Source organism: Dreissena polymorpha, chromosome 16, assembly GCF_020536995.1.
Source record: "Dreissena polymorpha isolate Duluth1 chromosome 16, UMN_Dpol_1.0, whole genome shotgun sequence".
NCBI lineage: Eukaryota > Metazoa > Mollusca > Bivalvia > Myida > Dreissenidae > Dreissena > Dreissena polymorpha.
Window position 1 is genome coordinate 50,554,611 of NC_068370.1, and position 15,601 is coordinate 50,570,211.

The 15,601-nt window shown below is 35.9% G+C and overlaps 1 protein-coding gene across 4 annotated transcripts in view; it reads right to left on the reverse strand.

Annotated features, from left to right (window-relative positions):
• LOC127861991 (probable N-acetylgalactosaminyltransferase 9) overlaps nt 1-15,601 on the reverse strand; it is a 47,498-nt gene that overhangs the window by 5,020 nt on the left and 26,877 nt on the right. For 2 of the 4 annotated variants that reach the window (XM_052400828.1, XM_052400827.1), the window contains exons 5-10: nt 9,426-9,543; nt 6,675-6,762; nt 5,801-5,949; nt 4,916-5,050; nt 2,347-2,454; nt 48-179 (exon numbers count right to left, since the gene is read on the reverse strand). In XM_052400828.1, the coding sequence (XP_052256788.1) occupies nt 48-179; nt 2,347-2,454; nt 4,916-5,050; nt 5,801-5,949; nt 6,675-6,762; nt 9,426-9,543 (730 nt within the window). The remainder of the gene's footprint in view (nt 1-47; nt 180-2,346; nt 2,455-4,915; nt 5,051-5,800; nt 5,950-6,674; nt 6,763-9,425; nt 9,544-15,601) is intronic. The other 2 variants (XM_052400830.1, XM_052400829.1) reach the window with 1 other exon arrangement.

The window sequence follows — 15,601 nt, forward strand, 5'->3', positions numbered from 1 at the left end:
AAGTGATGTTTTGTTAAAGATTATAATTAAATGAAACTGGAACAAACCTTGTCATGTTTAAATTTCTGATCATTACTGTCAACGCATGTACTGAGTGCTATTTTGTCGCCATTCTTCCCAGACGTCCCCATACAGCCGTCTTCTCTACGTAGATGGTCATCCTTACTCAATGAAAACACCTGCATGGCATAAATAAGAAATGGGTGAATGAAAGAGTGAAAACACCTGCATGGCAGAAATAAGAAATGGGTAAATGAAAGACTGAAAACCCACGAATGGAAGAAATATTAAATGGTTAAAAGAAAGACAAAGTATAAAAACTTTCAATTAAAACACCTGCACGGCAGAAACAAGTTATAGTTAAATGAAATACATCATCCTTACTCAATGAAAAGCCCTGCATGGCAGAAATAAGAAATGGTAAATGAAATAGTGAAAACACCTGCATGGCAGAAATATTAAATGTTTAAATGAAAGACAAAGAATAAACACTTTTAATTAAAACACCTGCATGGCAGAAACAAGTTATGGTTAAATGAAAGACATCATCTGTACTTAGTGAAAACACCTGCATGGCAGAAATAAGAAATGGGTAAATGAAAGAGTGAAAACCTCTGCATGGTAGAAATATTTAATATTTAAATGAAAGACAAAGTATAAAAACGTTCAATTAAAACACCTACATGGCAGAAACAAGTTATAGTTAAATGAAAGACATCATCTGTACTCAGTGAAAACACCTGCATCGCAGAAATAAGAAATAGGTAAATGAAAGAGTGAAAACACCTGCATGGCAGAAATATTAAATCGTTAAATGAAAGACAAAGTATAAACACTTTTAATTAAAACACCTGCATGGTAGAAACAAGTTATGGTTAAATGAAAGAAATCATCCTTACTCAGTGAAATAGCGTCACGCCTTTAGTATACTTATTACTTTGACTGGTGAAACACTTCACTTTAAAGTGTCTGTACTTCTCATTTCTATTTCTATATGCTGGGTACATGGCAGGTGCCCAACAATGTATTACCCAAAAATATAACAGGACTTTGTTAAAATAATGATGACAAAATTAACCCTTCCCCCACCCCAGCCCGCCCCCTGACAGCAAAGATTTTAATATGAATCATGTTATTGAATGTCTACGAAAGGGACATTAATATTGTTTTGTTTAGCATAGGAAGTTTAAAACACACATAAGAAGTAAGTTTGAAAGTTGTACATTGAAAAGAGTAATAACGCCTGTGGACAGAAGGACCGACAAAGGAAAGCCCCCCCCCCTTTACTTCATAGTGTGAGATTTAGCTAAGCAGCATTTAATACCACAGCTATATCTGTGTGGAACATCAACCTCATAAGGTGATGACCTAACCACCACTTGAAGGTCATGGAGACATTATTTGTTGCAACCCTGCACCTGTTTGTTCACAATCTTAACCATTAGTTACATTAACCGTGGTATAAAACTTGGAGACTGAGAAAAGTTCATTTTTCTTAACTGAAAAAATACCTCTACCATCAGAGATTTACTGTCAAGAACCATGGCAGTTGCTGCTTTAACAACATTGTGTTAATTTACCAAGGATTTCCAAATGTGTTATATTCACAAAACAAATCGCACGCAGGTTTGAGTGTCAGAATGGCTAAACTGGATGCCTTTACAATCAATGAGTATATACAGACATTTCGATTTTAAATCACATTAATGTGCGTTACAGTTTACAACAGTTAGCTTTACCCAAAGGGTATTTTTTATGTGAGCTTGACTGCAAAAAGGCATAGTAAAGATTTTTGAAACACACTCAAGTCTGTTTCCTGCGTATAACCAGAACTTGAAGTCTTAAGACAATCTCTTGAGAACACATTTAAGAGTGCAGAATGAACCAAACGCCTCTTGACCATAAGACAGACATTATATCCACTACGACACTCTCCAAAACCTGAACAGCAAAACAACAGTTTTCCCTCTCAGAAGCAAAGTGAAAATGAGTTACTTGCAGCATTTTCAGGTTTAAAGCTGTTTGCTGCTCATCATTATCTTAGGGTTGAAAATGAAGCCTTTAAACTTTAAAAGTTGAATCTAGTTTTAAAGGTCCTGAATTTAAATGATTTTGTAATGGACTACAAAGGTGGGAAAGTGTGTATCTGAGTGGTAAAGGGTTAAGTTAAGATTCTCTGAAGGAGCTATAAGAATACCAGCCCTGGTTCTATTGAGACTCAATATTTTATAGGGGACTACAGATGTGTCAAATTATGTGTCAGAGTGGTAAAGGGTTAACAGTTGAACAACAGTTGTCCCCCTTGAGCGCTCAGTTGAACAATGGCTGTCCCCCTTGATTGCTCACCTCACTTGCGCTGGCCCCACCCTGGCATGAGAAGACGCCTATATCAAACACCGTCTTCTCATCTTTGCCCAGCGTGTCAAGGCACAGGTTGGAGCCTGGATTTCTCACCTGGAGAGAGCGATAAAAATATGTGCCTTGCTCTGGGAAAACTGGTCTTAATCCATAAGCATAGTCTCATCCCTGATTAGCCTGTGAAGATTGCACAGGTTAATCAGGGACGGCATAGTATAAACACCGGTAGCTATAAACTCAATATTTATCAGTATTGTAATGTGTGTATATATATATATACACCACCCTCATAGTAATTAAAGGTGCCTAGAACGCCGGGTTGTATACAGACCCTGTTTTTTATATTGATATATATATATATATATTCCTATGTTGCAGATGTTAGCTTTGGTAGCTCACCGGTAGCTATAAACTCAATATTTATCAGTATTATAATGTGTGTATATATATATATACACCACCCTCATAGTAATTAAAGGTGCCTAGAACGCCGGGTTGTATACAGACCCTGTTTTTTATATTGATATATATATATATATATATATATATTCCTATGTTGCAGATGTTATCAAATATTTTTAGAAAGATCATTGACAATGATAAAAAAACAAGAGGGCCTGAAAGGCCCAAAGTTGCTCACCTGAGATAACAAGATATTATTGGGACAAATCTTCTGACCAAGTTTCATGAAGATGGGAAAATAAATGTGGTCTCTGGAGTGTTAACAAGGTTTTACTATAGCCATATAAGGAAAAATACCCCGCCCCTTGGAAGCCATTTTTTTTTCAAGCAAACATAATTATTTTCGAACTCATCCAAGATATCATTGAGACCAATCTTCTGACGAAATTTCATGAAGATTGGACAATAAATGTGGCCTTTAGAGTGTTATAACAAGGTTTTACTATAGCCATATAAGGAAAAAAGCCCCGCTCCTGGGACAAATCTTCTGACCAAGTTTCATGATGATCGGAAATTAAATGTGACCTCTAGAGTGTTAACAAGGTTTTACTATAGCCATATAAGGAAAATAGCACCGCCCCCGTGGTGGCCATGTTTTTCAACCAACCGGCATCATTTTTGAACTCGTCAAAGATATTATTGGGATTTCATGCGAGTTTCATGAAGATCGGACTATAAATGTGGCCTCTAGAGTGTTAACAAGATTTAACTATAGCCTAATATAGCCATATAAGGAAAAATGCCCCGCCCCTTGGCAGCCATGTTTTTCAAGCAAACGTAAACATTTTCGAACTCATGCAAGATATCATTAAGACAAATATTCTGACCATATTTCATCAAGATTGGACAATAAATGTGGCCTCTAGAGTGTTAACAAGGTTTTACTAAAGCCATATAAGGAAAAATGCCCCGCCCTCTGAAGGCCATTTTTATCAACCAACCGGCATCATTTTCGAACTCATCCAAGACATTATTGGGATGAATCTTCTGACCAAGTTTCATGAAGATTGGACTATAAATGTGGCCTCTAGAGTGTTAACAAGATTTTACTATAGCCATATATAGCCATATAAGGTAAAATGCCCGCCCCATGGCGGCCATATTTTTCAAGCAAAGGTTACCATTTTTTAACTCATCCAAGATATGATTGGGACAAATCTTCTGAGCAAGTTTCATGAAAATCAGAAAATAAATGTGGCCTCTAGAGTGTAAACAAGGTTTTACTAAATCCATACAAGGAAAAATGCCCCGCCCTCTGGAGGCCATGTTTTTCAACCAAACGGCATCATTTTCGAACTCGTCCAGGAAATTATTGGGATGAATCTTCTGACCAAGTTTCATGAAGATTAGACAATAAATGTGGCCTCTAGAGTGTTAACAAGATTTTACTATAGCCATATATAGCCATATAAGGAAAAATGCCCGCCCCATGGCGGCCATGTTTTTCAAGCAAAGGTTACCATTTTTCAACTCATCCAAGATATCATTGGGACAAATTTTCTGCGCAAGTTTCATGACGATCGGAAAATAAATGTAGCCTCTAGAGTGTTAACAAGGTTTTACAATAGCCATATAAGGAAAAATGCCCCGCCCCCTGGCGGCCATGTTTTTCAATCAACCAGCATCATTTTCGAACTCGTCCAAGATATTATTGGGATGAATCTTCTGACCAAGTCTCATGAAGATCAGACAATAAATGTGGCCTCTAGAGTGTTAACAAGATTTTACTATAGCCATATATAGCCATATAAGGAAAAATGCCACGCCCCTTGGCAGCCATGTTTTTCAAGCAAACGTTACCATTTTCAAACTCTTCTAAGATATCATTGAGACCAATCTTCTGACCAAATTTCATGAAGATTGGACAATAAATGTGGCCTCTAGAGAGTTAACAAGGCAAATGTTGACGCCGCACATTCTAAATTGTATGCTGTTATCGATTATGATGTTACAATGCTTAGACATCAAAACCCTTATGTGTCCATATATTATACAATAACAAGTGTAGTAAACAAGGGAGTATAACTGAGCCAAGCGTAGTATACATCATAGTATAACTGAGCCCATAAGAAATAAGTGGTTCCCTTTGACCCACCATTCCATACGCCCGCACATTTTCGTCTGGAATGAATTTTTCAGGTATCACATTGTCGAGGTACCACTTAAAACTGTGGCATTTCAACCGCTCTCGCAACAGCTTACGTTCTGTTAAATCACCAGCATCTTTTAACTGAAGCAAAAAGATGTATTTTTTAGGACAGTGTCAGTAAAAATTCATAAGGAAAGCTGATTTTCCAATCCAATAAACATTTAATTCCATTCAATTTTCATTCACCATATTCGGCAGATCAAACAACTAGTATGGACACAAACACAACCATTATAACTTTATAATTTTAGCTAATTATTTTAATTTGTATATATTTTTCCATGTTAACTTTTGGCAAAATTTCCATAATTGTTCATATACTGCGATTTTATTAATTTTATTAACAGAAGCCGTTAAATTTTTTCTGTAACTAAACATTTAATAATAGTATGTGTGCATGCAAATTTTTCCAACTAGGTTTAAATACTAATATTTTATAGGTTTTTATTCAATATGAGCCCAAATGAAATTTATTATGATAAAACTTAAAACAAGAAATATCAGAGGATAATCAATAGCTCTCACTGAGAGGTCCCGGCGATGCATATAGAATACAGGATAATCAATAGCTCTCACTGAGAGGTCCCGGCGATGCATATAGAATACAGGATAATCAATAGCTCTCACTGAGAGGTCCCGGCGATGCATATAGAATACAGGATAATCAATAGCTCTCACTGAGAGGTCCCGGCGATGCATATAGAATACAGGATGATCAATAGCTCTCACTGAGAGGTCCCGGCGATGCATATAGAATACAGGATAATCAATAGCTCTCACTGAGAGGTCCCGGCGATGCATATAGAATACAGGATAATCAATAGCTCTCACTGAGAGGTCCCGGCGATGCATATAGAATACAGGATAATCAATAGCTCTCACTGAGAGGTCCCGGCGATGCATATAGAATAGTCGCTTGTACTCGTCCATCCACACCTCAGCAAGACGCATAGAGTTGATACCATGCGTGTCCTTGTTGCCTGCAATTAACGAGTTGGTACTTGTCAATCAATTATTGACCATTCATGTGAGCCTCTTTCTAGCAAAATTGGGCTTAATGCATGTGCCTAATCAGGGACAATATTTTCATCCTAGACTGGTTAAGAAGACACTTCCTTTTAACAAAAAATTCCATAGAAGCATAAATTGTCATCCCTGATTAGCCTGTGCCGACTGCACAGGCAACTCTATGATGACACTTAATGCAAATGCTTTTAGCCCAGTTTAGACAGAACATGTTTCATATGGTCATAATTCAGTGCTAACTTAAACAAGTTTGCTCCATTTTTGAACTTCAAATTCTTTGACAAAGGGAAAAGTGAATTACACTATTCTACTGATTAATGAATTGTTAATTAACCAATGTATATTTAATTTGCAGCCATCCTACAAGAGCATATATTTGAGATAATTCAACAGCCATAACTTAACATTTCCTAAGGCAAACTTGCCCTAGATATTGACACTAACAAGATTAAATCTAAGTATAAAGAATAAAAGTTAAAACCTTAATATTCTAACAAATGTTTATTGTTGACTGTAACTTGACATTTCACACCCTAAAGTTCATCATTCTTCATATGGAACAGCGTGCATATGACGTATCTATTTAAACTCAGAAGACAGCTGTCTTTAGTCTATACTTGATTTGTAAGCCTAACAAATGGTTTGTTAATAATGGCCCTGATTCCATTGAGACTCTCACCTGGGAATGTATACGGGTGACTGGATCTGAAGATGTGACCCACACGGGAGCAGGGAATGAACTCCAGCTTACCTCCACACATCCACACCTGAAGGTATTCAGGAGAAGATGAAAATGAGACGGTTCTGGTAAAATGGGGTTCAATTCATGAGTGTTTAAAGTGTCATCCCAGATTAACCTGTGCAGTCCAACACTTTCTGCATTTATGGTATTTTTCATTCAAAGAAAGTCTCTTCTTGGCAAAAATACAGTTGAGGCAGAAAGTGTTGTCCTTGATTAGTCTATGCAAAGTGCACAGGCTAATCTTGGACAACACTTTACACACATGCATTAAGCCATGTTTTCCCAGAACAGGGCTAACATCCACACCTGTAGACCATCAATATAAAAATAAGTACATAATATTATGCTTGGCTGTCAATTCTTCCCAGAGTATGTATCAGTATCCTAGGTCACCTTGGCCTAGTGGATATGGTGAACGCCTAGTCACTGGGAGGTCACAGGTTTGATCCCCACAGTAGGAGCCGTCGTTAGATCTCCAACAAAGACACGTAGTAGTGGTTCTATACAGGAAATGGGCTAGAGAGCATTTCAATAAGTCTTAAGCTTTGAATGCAATTGAGCTTAAATAAATAGATTTCACTTTGAACTTTTGTATCAGTCGAATGGCATGCGTTGTGCAGAAAAGCCTGAGCTATGAGATTAATAAATACTCAAGGAAAAAGCTATAAGTGTTTGTTTTTTATGTACACCCACAATAATTTACTTAAAATTAAGTCATATATTTTGTGCTGCATTTGAAGATTCTTACAATACCATTATAACTGTCACAGTTGTGCTTGTTATACCCCCTACCATGCCACTTATTCAAAAAGCATTGGCAATTCGGTTTTAATAACAGTTCAAACAATTCCAGCTCCCTAAAAATGATATTTCATCTCCAGACCTCATATAATAGTCAAAATCATTGCCGTGGACAAAAGTTCAGCATGAACATTACCAAGGACTAAAACTGTGAAATTATGAAAGGATGAGTTATTGTTGTTAAGCACTGCACTTCCTTAATTAAGATCTACCAATCTAAAAGTTTGAAATATATATTTTCAAGATGTGCTGCACATATAATTAAGGAATAAAATCTAATTAAGGGCAATTACTTCATGGCTCGTAAACACTCCAAATCCCCTTAATGGAATAAACCACCTTTTTTCAGTTTAAAATTACCTTTTTTAGTTTTCAATTATGCTCCAGACAAAATTTCAAAACAGAAATATGCAAAAGGCTATTACTTTAAAATAAAAGGAATCAAGAGTTATGGTTTTTGTGCACTGCACATCCCCTAATAAGAAATATGTAACAACTAAGTTTCAAGGTGATTCCTCTTAATTTCTATGAAATGCTCCACACAAAAATAACTACCTTATAAAAGCAATAATAGCAAATGATGTATTTACTGGACTTATAAGAATTTCAACTCTGTCTCAAATCTAAATACATGAGTTTATTCAAACAGTTGTTGAAAAAGAAATGAAATCATTGTGTGTTTACTAACATTTGAAAAATTCATTCTGTACATAACAAAGTGCTGCACAGTTTATCAGTGATGCATTTTGCCTAGTTTAACAGCATTACCCATGCATTTTTGAAATACATGAAAAACACTTCTGACAGGCTGACAGATGGACAAACAGACACTTGCAAATCTGTATGCCCCATTAAAGGGAAATATTACCTGCTAAGTGAGAGCATATTACCTGCTCTGAAAGAGAGGGCATATCACTTGCTCTGAAAGTGGGGGGTTATATTACCTGCTCTGAAATTGGGGGGATAATACCTGCTCTGAAAGTGAGGGCATATTACCTGCTCTGAAAGTGGGGGGTGATATTACCTGCTCTGAAAGTGGGGGCGTATTACCTGCACTGAAAAAGGGAATATACATGTATTACCTGCTCTGAAAGGGGGGGGGGGGGGACATAGTGCCTGTTCTGAAAGTGGGGTAATATTACCTGTTCTGAAACAGGGGGCATAATGCCTGCTCTGAAAGAGTGGGGCATATTACCTGCTCTGAAAGTGGGGGCCTTAGCTGCTCTGAAATTGGGGGGATAATACCTGCTCTGATAGTGAAGGCATATTACCTGCTCTGAAAGTGAGGGCATATTACCTGCTCTGAAAGTGGGGGCATATTACATGCTCTGAAAGTGGGGGTGATATTACCTGCTCTGAAAGTGGGGGCGTATTACCTGCACTAAAAAAGGGAATATACATGTATTACCTGCTCTGAAAGTGGGTGGGGCATAGTGCCTGTTCTGAAAGTGGGGTAATATTACCTGCTCTGAAACAGGGGGCATAATGCCTGCTCCGAAAGAGTGAGGTTATTACCTGCTCGGAAAGTGGGGGCATATTACCTTCTCTGAAAGTGGAAGGGCAAAGTGCCTGTTCTGAAAGTGAGGGCATATAACCTGCTCTGAAAGTGGAAGGGCATAGTGCCTGTTCTGAAAGTGGGGGCATATTACCTGCTCTGAAAGTGAGGGCATATTACCTGCTCTGAGAGTGGAAGGGCATAGTGCCTGTTCTGAAAATGGGGGCATAATGCCTGCTCTGAAAGTGGGGGCATAATACTTGCTCTGAAAGTTGGGGCATAATACCTCATCTAAAAGTGGGGGTATAATACCTCCTCTGAAAGTGGGGAGGGCATAATACCTGCTCTGACAGTGAAGGGCATAAAAACGCACGTAGGACAAAGTTTATTACCCTAAAAGATATTTCAAGGTTTTCCCCGCCCCACACGTCCATGCCCTCATCATACGCCCCTATCTCAAAGAAATATTTGCGGTCCGCAGCAAACAGTCCTCCTGCCATGGTTGGTGATCTATAAAACAATAATACAAGTGAGTGTGTAACTAATGTATCTTCTGGACATTTGTTTATCAGGTAGGATAAGTTTGCCCATAATTCATGAGATAATGGTTTACAGTATGACACAGATATGTAGTCATTTATTGGGTTATCATTTAAATGTACATGTCTTAAAAAACATAGCACTAAATCCAAAAACAAACATTTAAATAAATTTACTTATGAATTAATAAGAAATCTAATGACTTTTAGCATGCATTAGTTGTGTACATGTAATTACAAATACATACGTTAATAATAACTACCTTTATTTATGCTTATAATTCAACAATTTAATGAGTTTATTTCAATCTCTGATTATGAAAACAATACATGTTGAGAATAAATCAGAACAATAAAAATACAAAAATTACCACAAACCGAAACTAGTTATTATAAGTATTTCATTTTCTTCACATGCAAAACTTGCCTTGGTTATATAGGGTACAATACAGAGCAATGAACTACAGAGTATAGAGCAAAAACTATTCAACGCCAAATCTATTTGGTTTCAAAGATATACACAAATAATTTGTGTGCTTTAACTTGAATCAGTTCCAGTAAAAATTATATATAATACATAGATTACTTTACTTTCATATTTGCATACTATAAAGTCATTATAGTCTCCATTTTAACTGTAATGGACTGTAAATTATATTAAAGAAATTGGTATAATAATGCATTATATGTATGTGCTTTCAAAATACCAATATATATGTAGTTATTATCAACAATAAAAGTGTGCCTTTCACAAGTGAATAAACAATGAATCAAAAGAATTATTGCAGCGCCCAGGGTGGTGGGTATATGTATTGTGTACTTGTGTAGCAAGAAAGCAAGAGATCAAAGTAGCAACTAAAACAAACAGCATTACAAAATACTAAGGCCACTCCAAATTGATTTGTTGGTCTACATATTTTTTTGAAAAAAAGTTGAAGTGGCGAGCGAAGAAAAAACAAAAAACTTTTTTTTGAAAACAGGAAAATTTTCGAGCGAGCGAAGAGCGAAGAATAAAAAAAAAATCACATTTCGATAGAAAAATATTGCATTAACAAGAGATATGGGTTTAAACAGCTATAGTTTACATTCAAATCAATTGTTATACAAAGAAAAGAATCTTTTTACAAATCAGCAATAATATATTTATGAGTTACATATTTTTTTAATATAAATGCATTAAAATTAGGTTTCAGCACTTTAACTTTAAATGCAGAACACAAGTCTAAAGCTAGTGTTTTCATTTTAGGAATAGCGTTACTTGTAAGTTTTAATTAAACATCTTCTAATGCAATTAGTAAAATAATGTTTATTTATTTTATATTGAATAACTCTTCCATGAAGATTATGCGCTGTTATATGAATTTGCAGCTGTTAAAGCTTCCGATATGATTTCATGTCGGAACGATGTATCTTGACCTCATATTTATAGGAGCAAGTTGCATATGACCTTTGACCACGAAATATAACCATATCATTGAAGTGAGGGACACATGTCTACCTCACTGCTGCTTATATTTGTTCGAGGATTGCAATAGTGACAGCTGTGAAAAGGTATACCATGTTGCAAGCTGTGAAAAGGTATACTATGTTCCAATAGCACTTGAACAGGGACAATCATCAAAATGATAATGACAGACAGTCGGACAAAGGCCATGCATATAAGTTAATAAACCAGTGTCGATATCTTATTTTAAAAGGGGCATATCGATGGTTAGTACGGTTTTATATTTTTCTGAAATAAATCATATACATTACAAAAAACTGTTTTGATGTTTCTAAGATACACAGACCTAGCTCTAAGCTGTAAAGCGTGTTCCGTCAACCATGTATTTTAATACTTCTAAAACATAGTCCCTGTGACTCTTTTAGAACAAGCCTTTACTGATTGTATGTTTATTTTTTGTTCACTTCAAATTGTGTTATAGGAAAAATTTGCCTACATATAGGGAAATACCGTCCATATGCCCATTTAATGAAGAAAACGCAAACAACACTTACGTCATGTTTCCCCATGTTGTTAAATTGAGCATGCTTCAACGGTATCTGCTGATAGTTGCATGTTCGAACGTGAACAAACACATTCAAATAAGTCACAGAACGAAGCAGATATGTTTATATTTATAAGGGTTCGCTACAGCAACTTTTCACCGCAATTTGTTAAACGGTCACGCAGGAAGCCGTAATTCTGGACATCTCGATCGAATTTTCGAGCGACTACAGTTGGAGGTTATGAAACACTATATTTGGCATTCATATCGTCAAAATCGTTTCTGCAAGATTGCTTTTTTCTTTTTTTTCACAAATAAAAAAAAACACATGCGCTATGGTTACAGAAGGACACAAAAATGAGTGCGAGCGGTAAAAAAAAATTATTTGTTTTTCTATTTTGAAAAAATAGGTGCGGCAAATCCGACGACCGACACATCAATTTGGAGTGGCCTAATATTGACCAGCTTTCCTATGCTTTGTTTTGATTTTTCTTTCATCTTTATTTGTGTTTTTTTCTACCGTATGTAATGGATCAATTAAGACAATTGCGGTAAGATTCAAAGCATTAAAATATTCAGAACATGTTATATAATGTTAAATAAATCAAAATCTACTTAACAAAACCAGTTTATTATGATGGAAATCACAATCAAAGATCAGAAATATAATTAAATTCTAACTTAATATCAATATCAGTTTTCATAGGGTATAGAAGACATAACATAGAAATGGCTGCTCAATGTTATTTATGGTGTTTAGGAGCAAGGTTGGGTGGAAGATCAGCAATGAAAGATAAATCTGATTGTGAATACTGCATATTGGACTCCTTTTTCCCCATTATTGGTCTTTCCAACAACATGTATTTCCTGTTTAAGGGGATTCAAACGGCATTAGTGGTCCAGAGGTTATCTAGTGCATCCCAAAGAAAATTATAAATCAGGTTCATTGTTTCGTATATAATCATCACATTGCATAACTCTTTCTGAAGCCATAAGATTTTATTTTGTATAATCTTGCAAAAGAATACTCGTTTTCATTGGCTCAGCCACATGTTGACTGAATGATTCCCCATTGGTTGGAATGCTTTTTAATTAGGTAAGTTAAATTAAATGAGGTCTAGGATGTAAAAAAAGATGACGTTATAAAATACATTCTATATAACTTTTCACCTGTTACTTAATTGATGATAAAAGAATGAAGGGTACTAGGTAAGATAAATATGTTATACGACTACTTACTGACCCAGTACCGTGTGATACAGGGTAGTAAATTCATAATGAGCTAGAGATGCGCTCTCATCCAATATTTATTCACAGACCCAGTAACACACTGCACAGGGTCAGTAGGATGCCTTTAATACTAATATTACTGAGGTCTTAGAAGATTTACTCCACAAACAACTGCATTTCAGTCAAATATCAAGCTGTGTAGCATCCTGAATACAAACAGATAATGCCAAACGTAGCCATTAGAAAAAAGAACCAAAGAAACAGTGGGATACCCCTAAGCTCAATACTCAACTCCCCTTACCTAAACCATGATCAGGCAATTAAAACTGTTCTAGTTTGTGTCAATGACTACAATGGCATGCAATTTCACATAACCACATGAACCAAACAACCTACATTTAAACTTGAAACCATCATGCACTGAAATAACCAATGCTCTTTATGTAGCCACTTCATGCAAACAACACAACACAACACAGCACAACCCTGTACAAACATTTGCATACAGTATGCTCGTGACTGTTAATTAATATTATATGCGCATGCGTATTTTAACATTTAGTTCCAGATTTAAGGCACTTGTTTACAGTTTGGCAAAATGCCAATTTTCAAACAAAAATGTCAGACATTCAAACAAGATTGTTAAAGCAGTTTATTCAAATAAGCAAAATAAACTCCTGACTGAGAAAAACATAAATCAAAGCGCTGAAAGCGCTGAAGGCACTGAAGTTGTTCGCTGTTGTATAATCTTAGACGCAACTCAGTTCTCAAAATTATGTTATAGCTTTTTATATTGCAAGTTTGAAATGAACACAACTCATTCAACTTTATAAAGAGTGTGTCTAAAAGCACAGGGAGAGATATTGTGTTTTTTTCAAATCACTAATAAAAAAGATAATTTAAGCTTCATTTTGGGAAAACAGGGCTTAATACAAATGCATTAATTGTCATCCCGTACCAAAGACTCTCTTTAAATTAAAACACCATAAAAACAGAAAGTTTCGTCCTTGATTAGCTTGTGCGCATTGCACAGGCTAATCAGTGTGCACAGTCTTATCTTATTTGACATTTATTAAGCTCTGTTTTCCCCAAAAGGGGCAAATATGTACAGATTTCAATGATAAACACTAGACTGGCCAATGTCGTCTTTCAAGCTATTAAACACTATTGATCATATACACACACTTCAGTGTACCAGTGGTGAACTATAAACAGGCAGATGCGGTGGCTATCGTTCCTAGCGTAGTAGAGCAGACGCTCCTAGCATTCGTTGTCTGCATAATTTAACTGCAGGTAATGCAACTGGCAGGGGTTATCATTCCTAGCGTAGCTAAGCGCATACTGACTTGCAAAACTTGCTCTGTAACATTATTTTTGAGCTAACGCTCACAACAAAAACAAATGTTTGCTTATTTAAAGGAGATTATATGATTTTGATATGAGTTAAATTGTAATATATTGTTAAAAACATGTTACAATAACACCAAATAGGCAAGAAAAACAAGAGCTGTCATAGGACAGCCCGCTTGACTATTTGAGTGCTTGACAGTATAACGTAAGCCATCATGGGGAAATTGTTCATATTCAATAATTTTTAATATAGACTATCTTTCAAAATTAAAAAAAGGGATTTTTTTTATTGATTTTTTTTTTGGGGGGGTGGGTAGGGGGGGGGTTGAGAGGGGGGTGTAATGTGGGGTGTGGTCATTTATTAGATGATCTTTCGAAAATAAAAAAAGGAAAAAAAAAAAATTGTGGGGGGGAGGGGGGGGGGGCAGGGATTCTGGGTTGGGGCGTGGGGTATTGTTTGGGTGGAATCCATTGTGGTATTCAGGTAAGTGTTGTTTTGTCAAAGTAATAATAAAATGTGATCATAAATAAAGAAGTTATGGCAATGTAAGCAAAATGTTCAATTATCTAAGTGTGAAAGGGGCCATAATTATGTCAAAATGCTTGTTACAGTGGTCTGCTCTTGTTTATAGGTTGGGGTCATGTTGGTTAACAAGTATGCAACATATAAAAACAATATGTCAAAGGATATAGGAAATATTTGGGGCTGTACGCAAACTTTAACATAAATTTATCAATAATATGCATATTCTAAGTATAAAAGGGGCAATAATTATGACAAAATGCTTGATAGAGTTGTCTGCTCTTGTTTATAGGTTGGGGTGATGTTGGTAAACAAGTATGCAAAATATAAAAGCAATATGTCAAGGGACAATGAAAAAAATAACAAATGATCTCACACTGACATGAACAAATATCCTCTACTTATTAAACATGAAATTAAAACTTATTGCATTTGTTTCCCCTGTATATAAGAAAGATAAAATAGTGTATTACCTCCCCTGTCCTGCTTATATTTATATTAATCAACAAAATTAAACATTAACCTAATATTTAATATACAAAATATACACAAAAATCTCATATTCTGATAATATTTTTACTGATCCACTTTATTTTACACAAATGATGATGTTTCTTTGGACTGATAATTATAGATTTAGGATTACAGACTAGTTGCTTCAGTTATATTGTTCAGAGTTCGCCCTGTTGGCCGCGTATGCGTTCTTGAGTTATCATCCAAAAACCATTTTCGTCTTTTGAGTCACCGTGACCTTGACCTTTGACCTAGTGACCTCAAAAACAATAGGGGTCATCTTTAAGTCATGATCAATCTACCTATAAAGTTTCATGATCCTAGGACTAATCTGGTGGACGGACGGACATACAGACAGACAGACAGACAGACAGACAGACAGACAGACAGACAGTAAGACAGACAGACAGACAGACAGACAGACA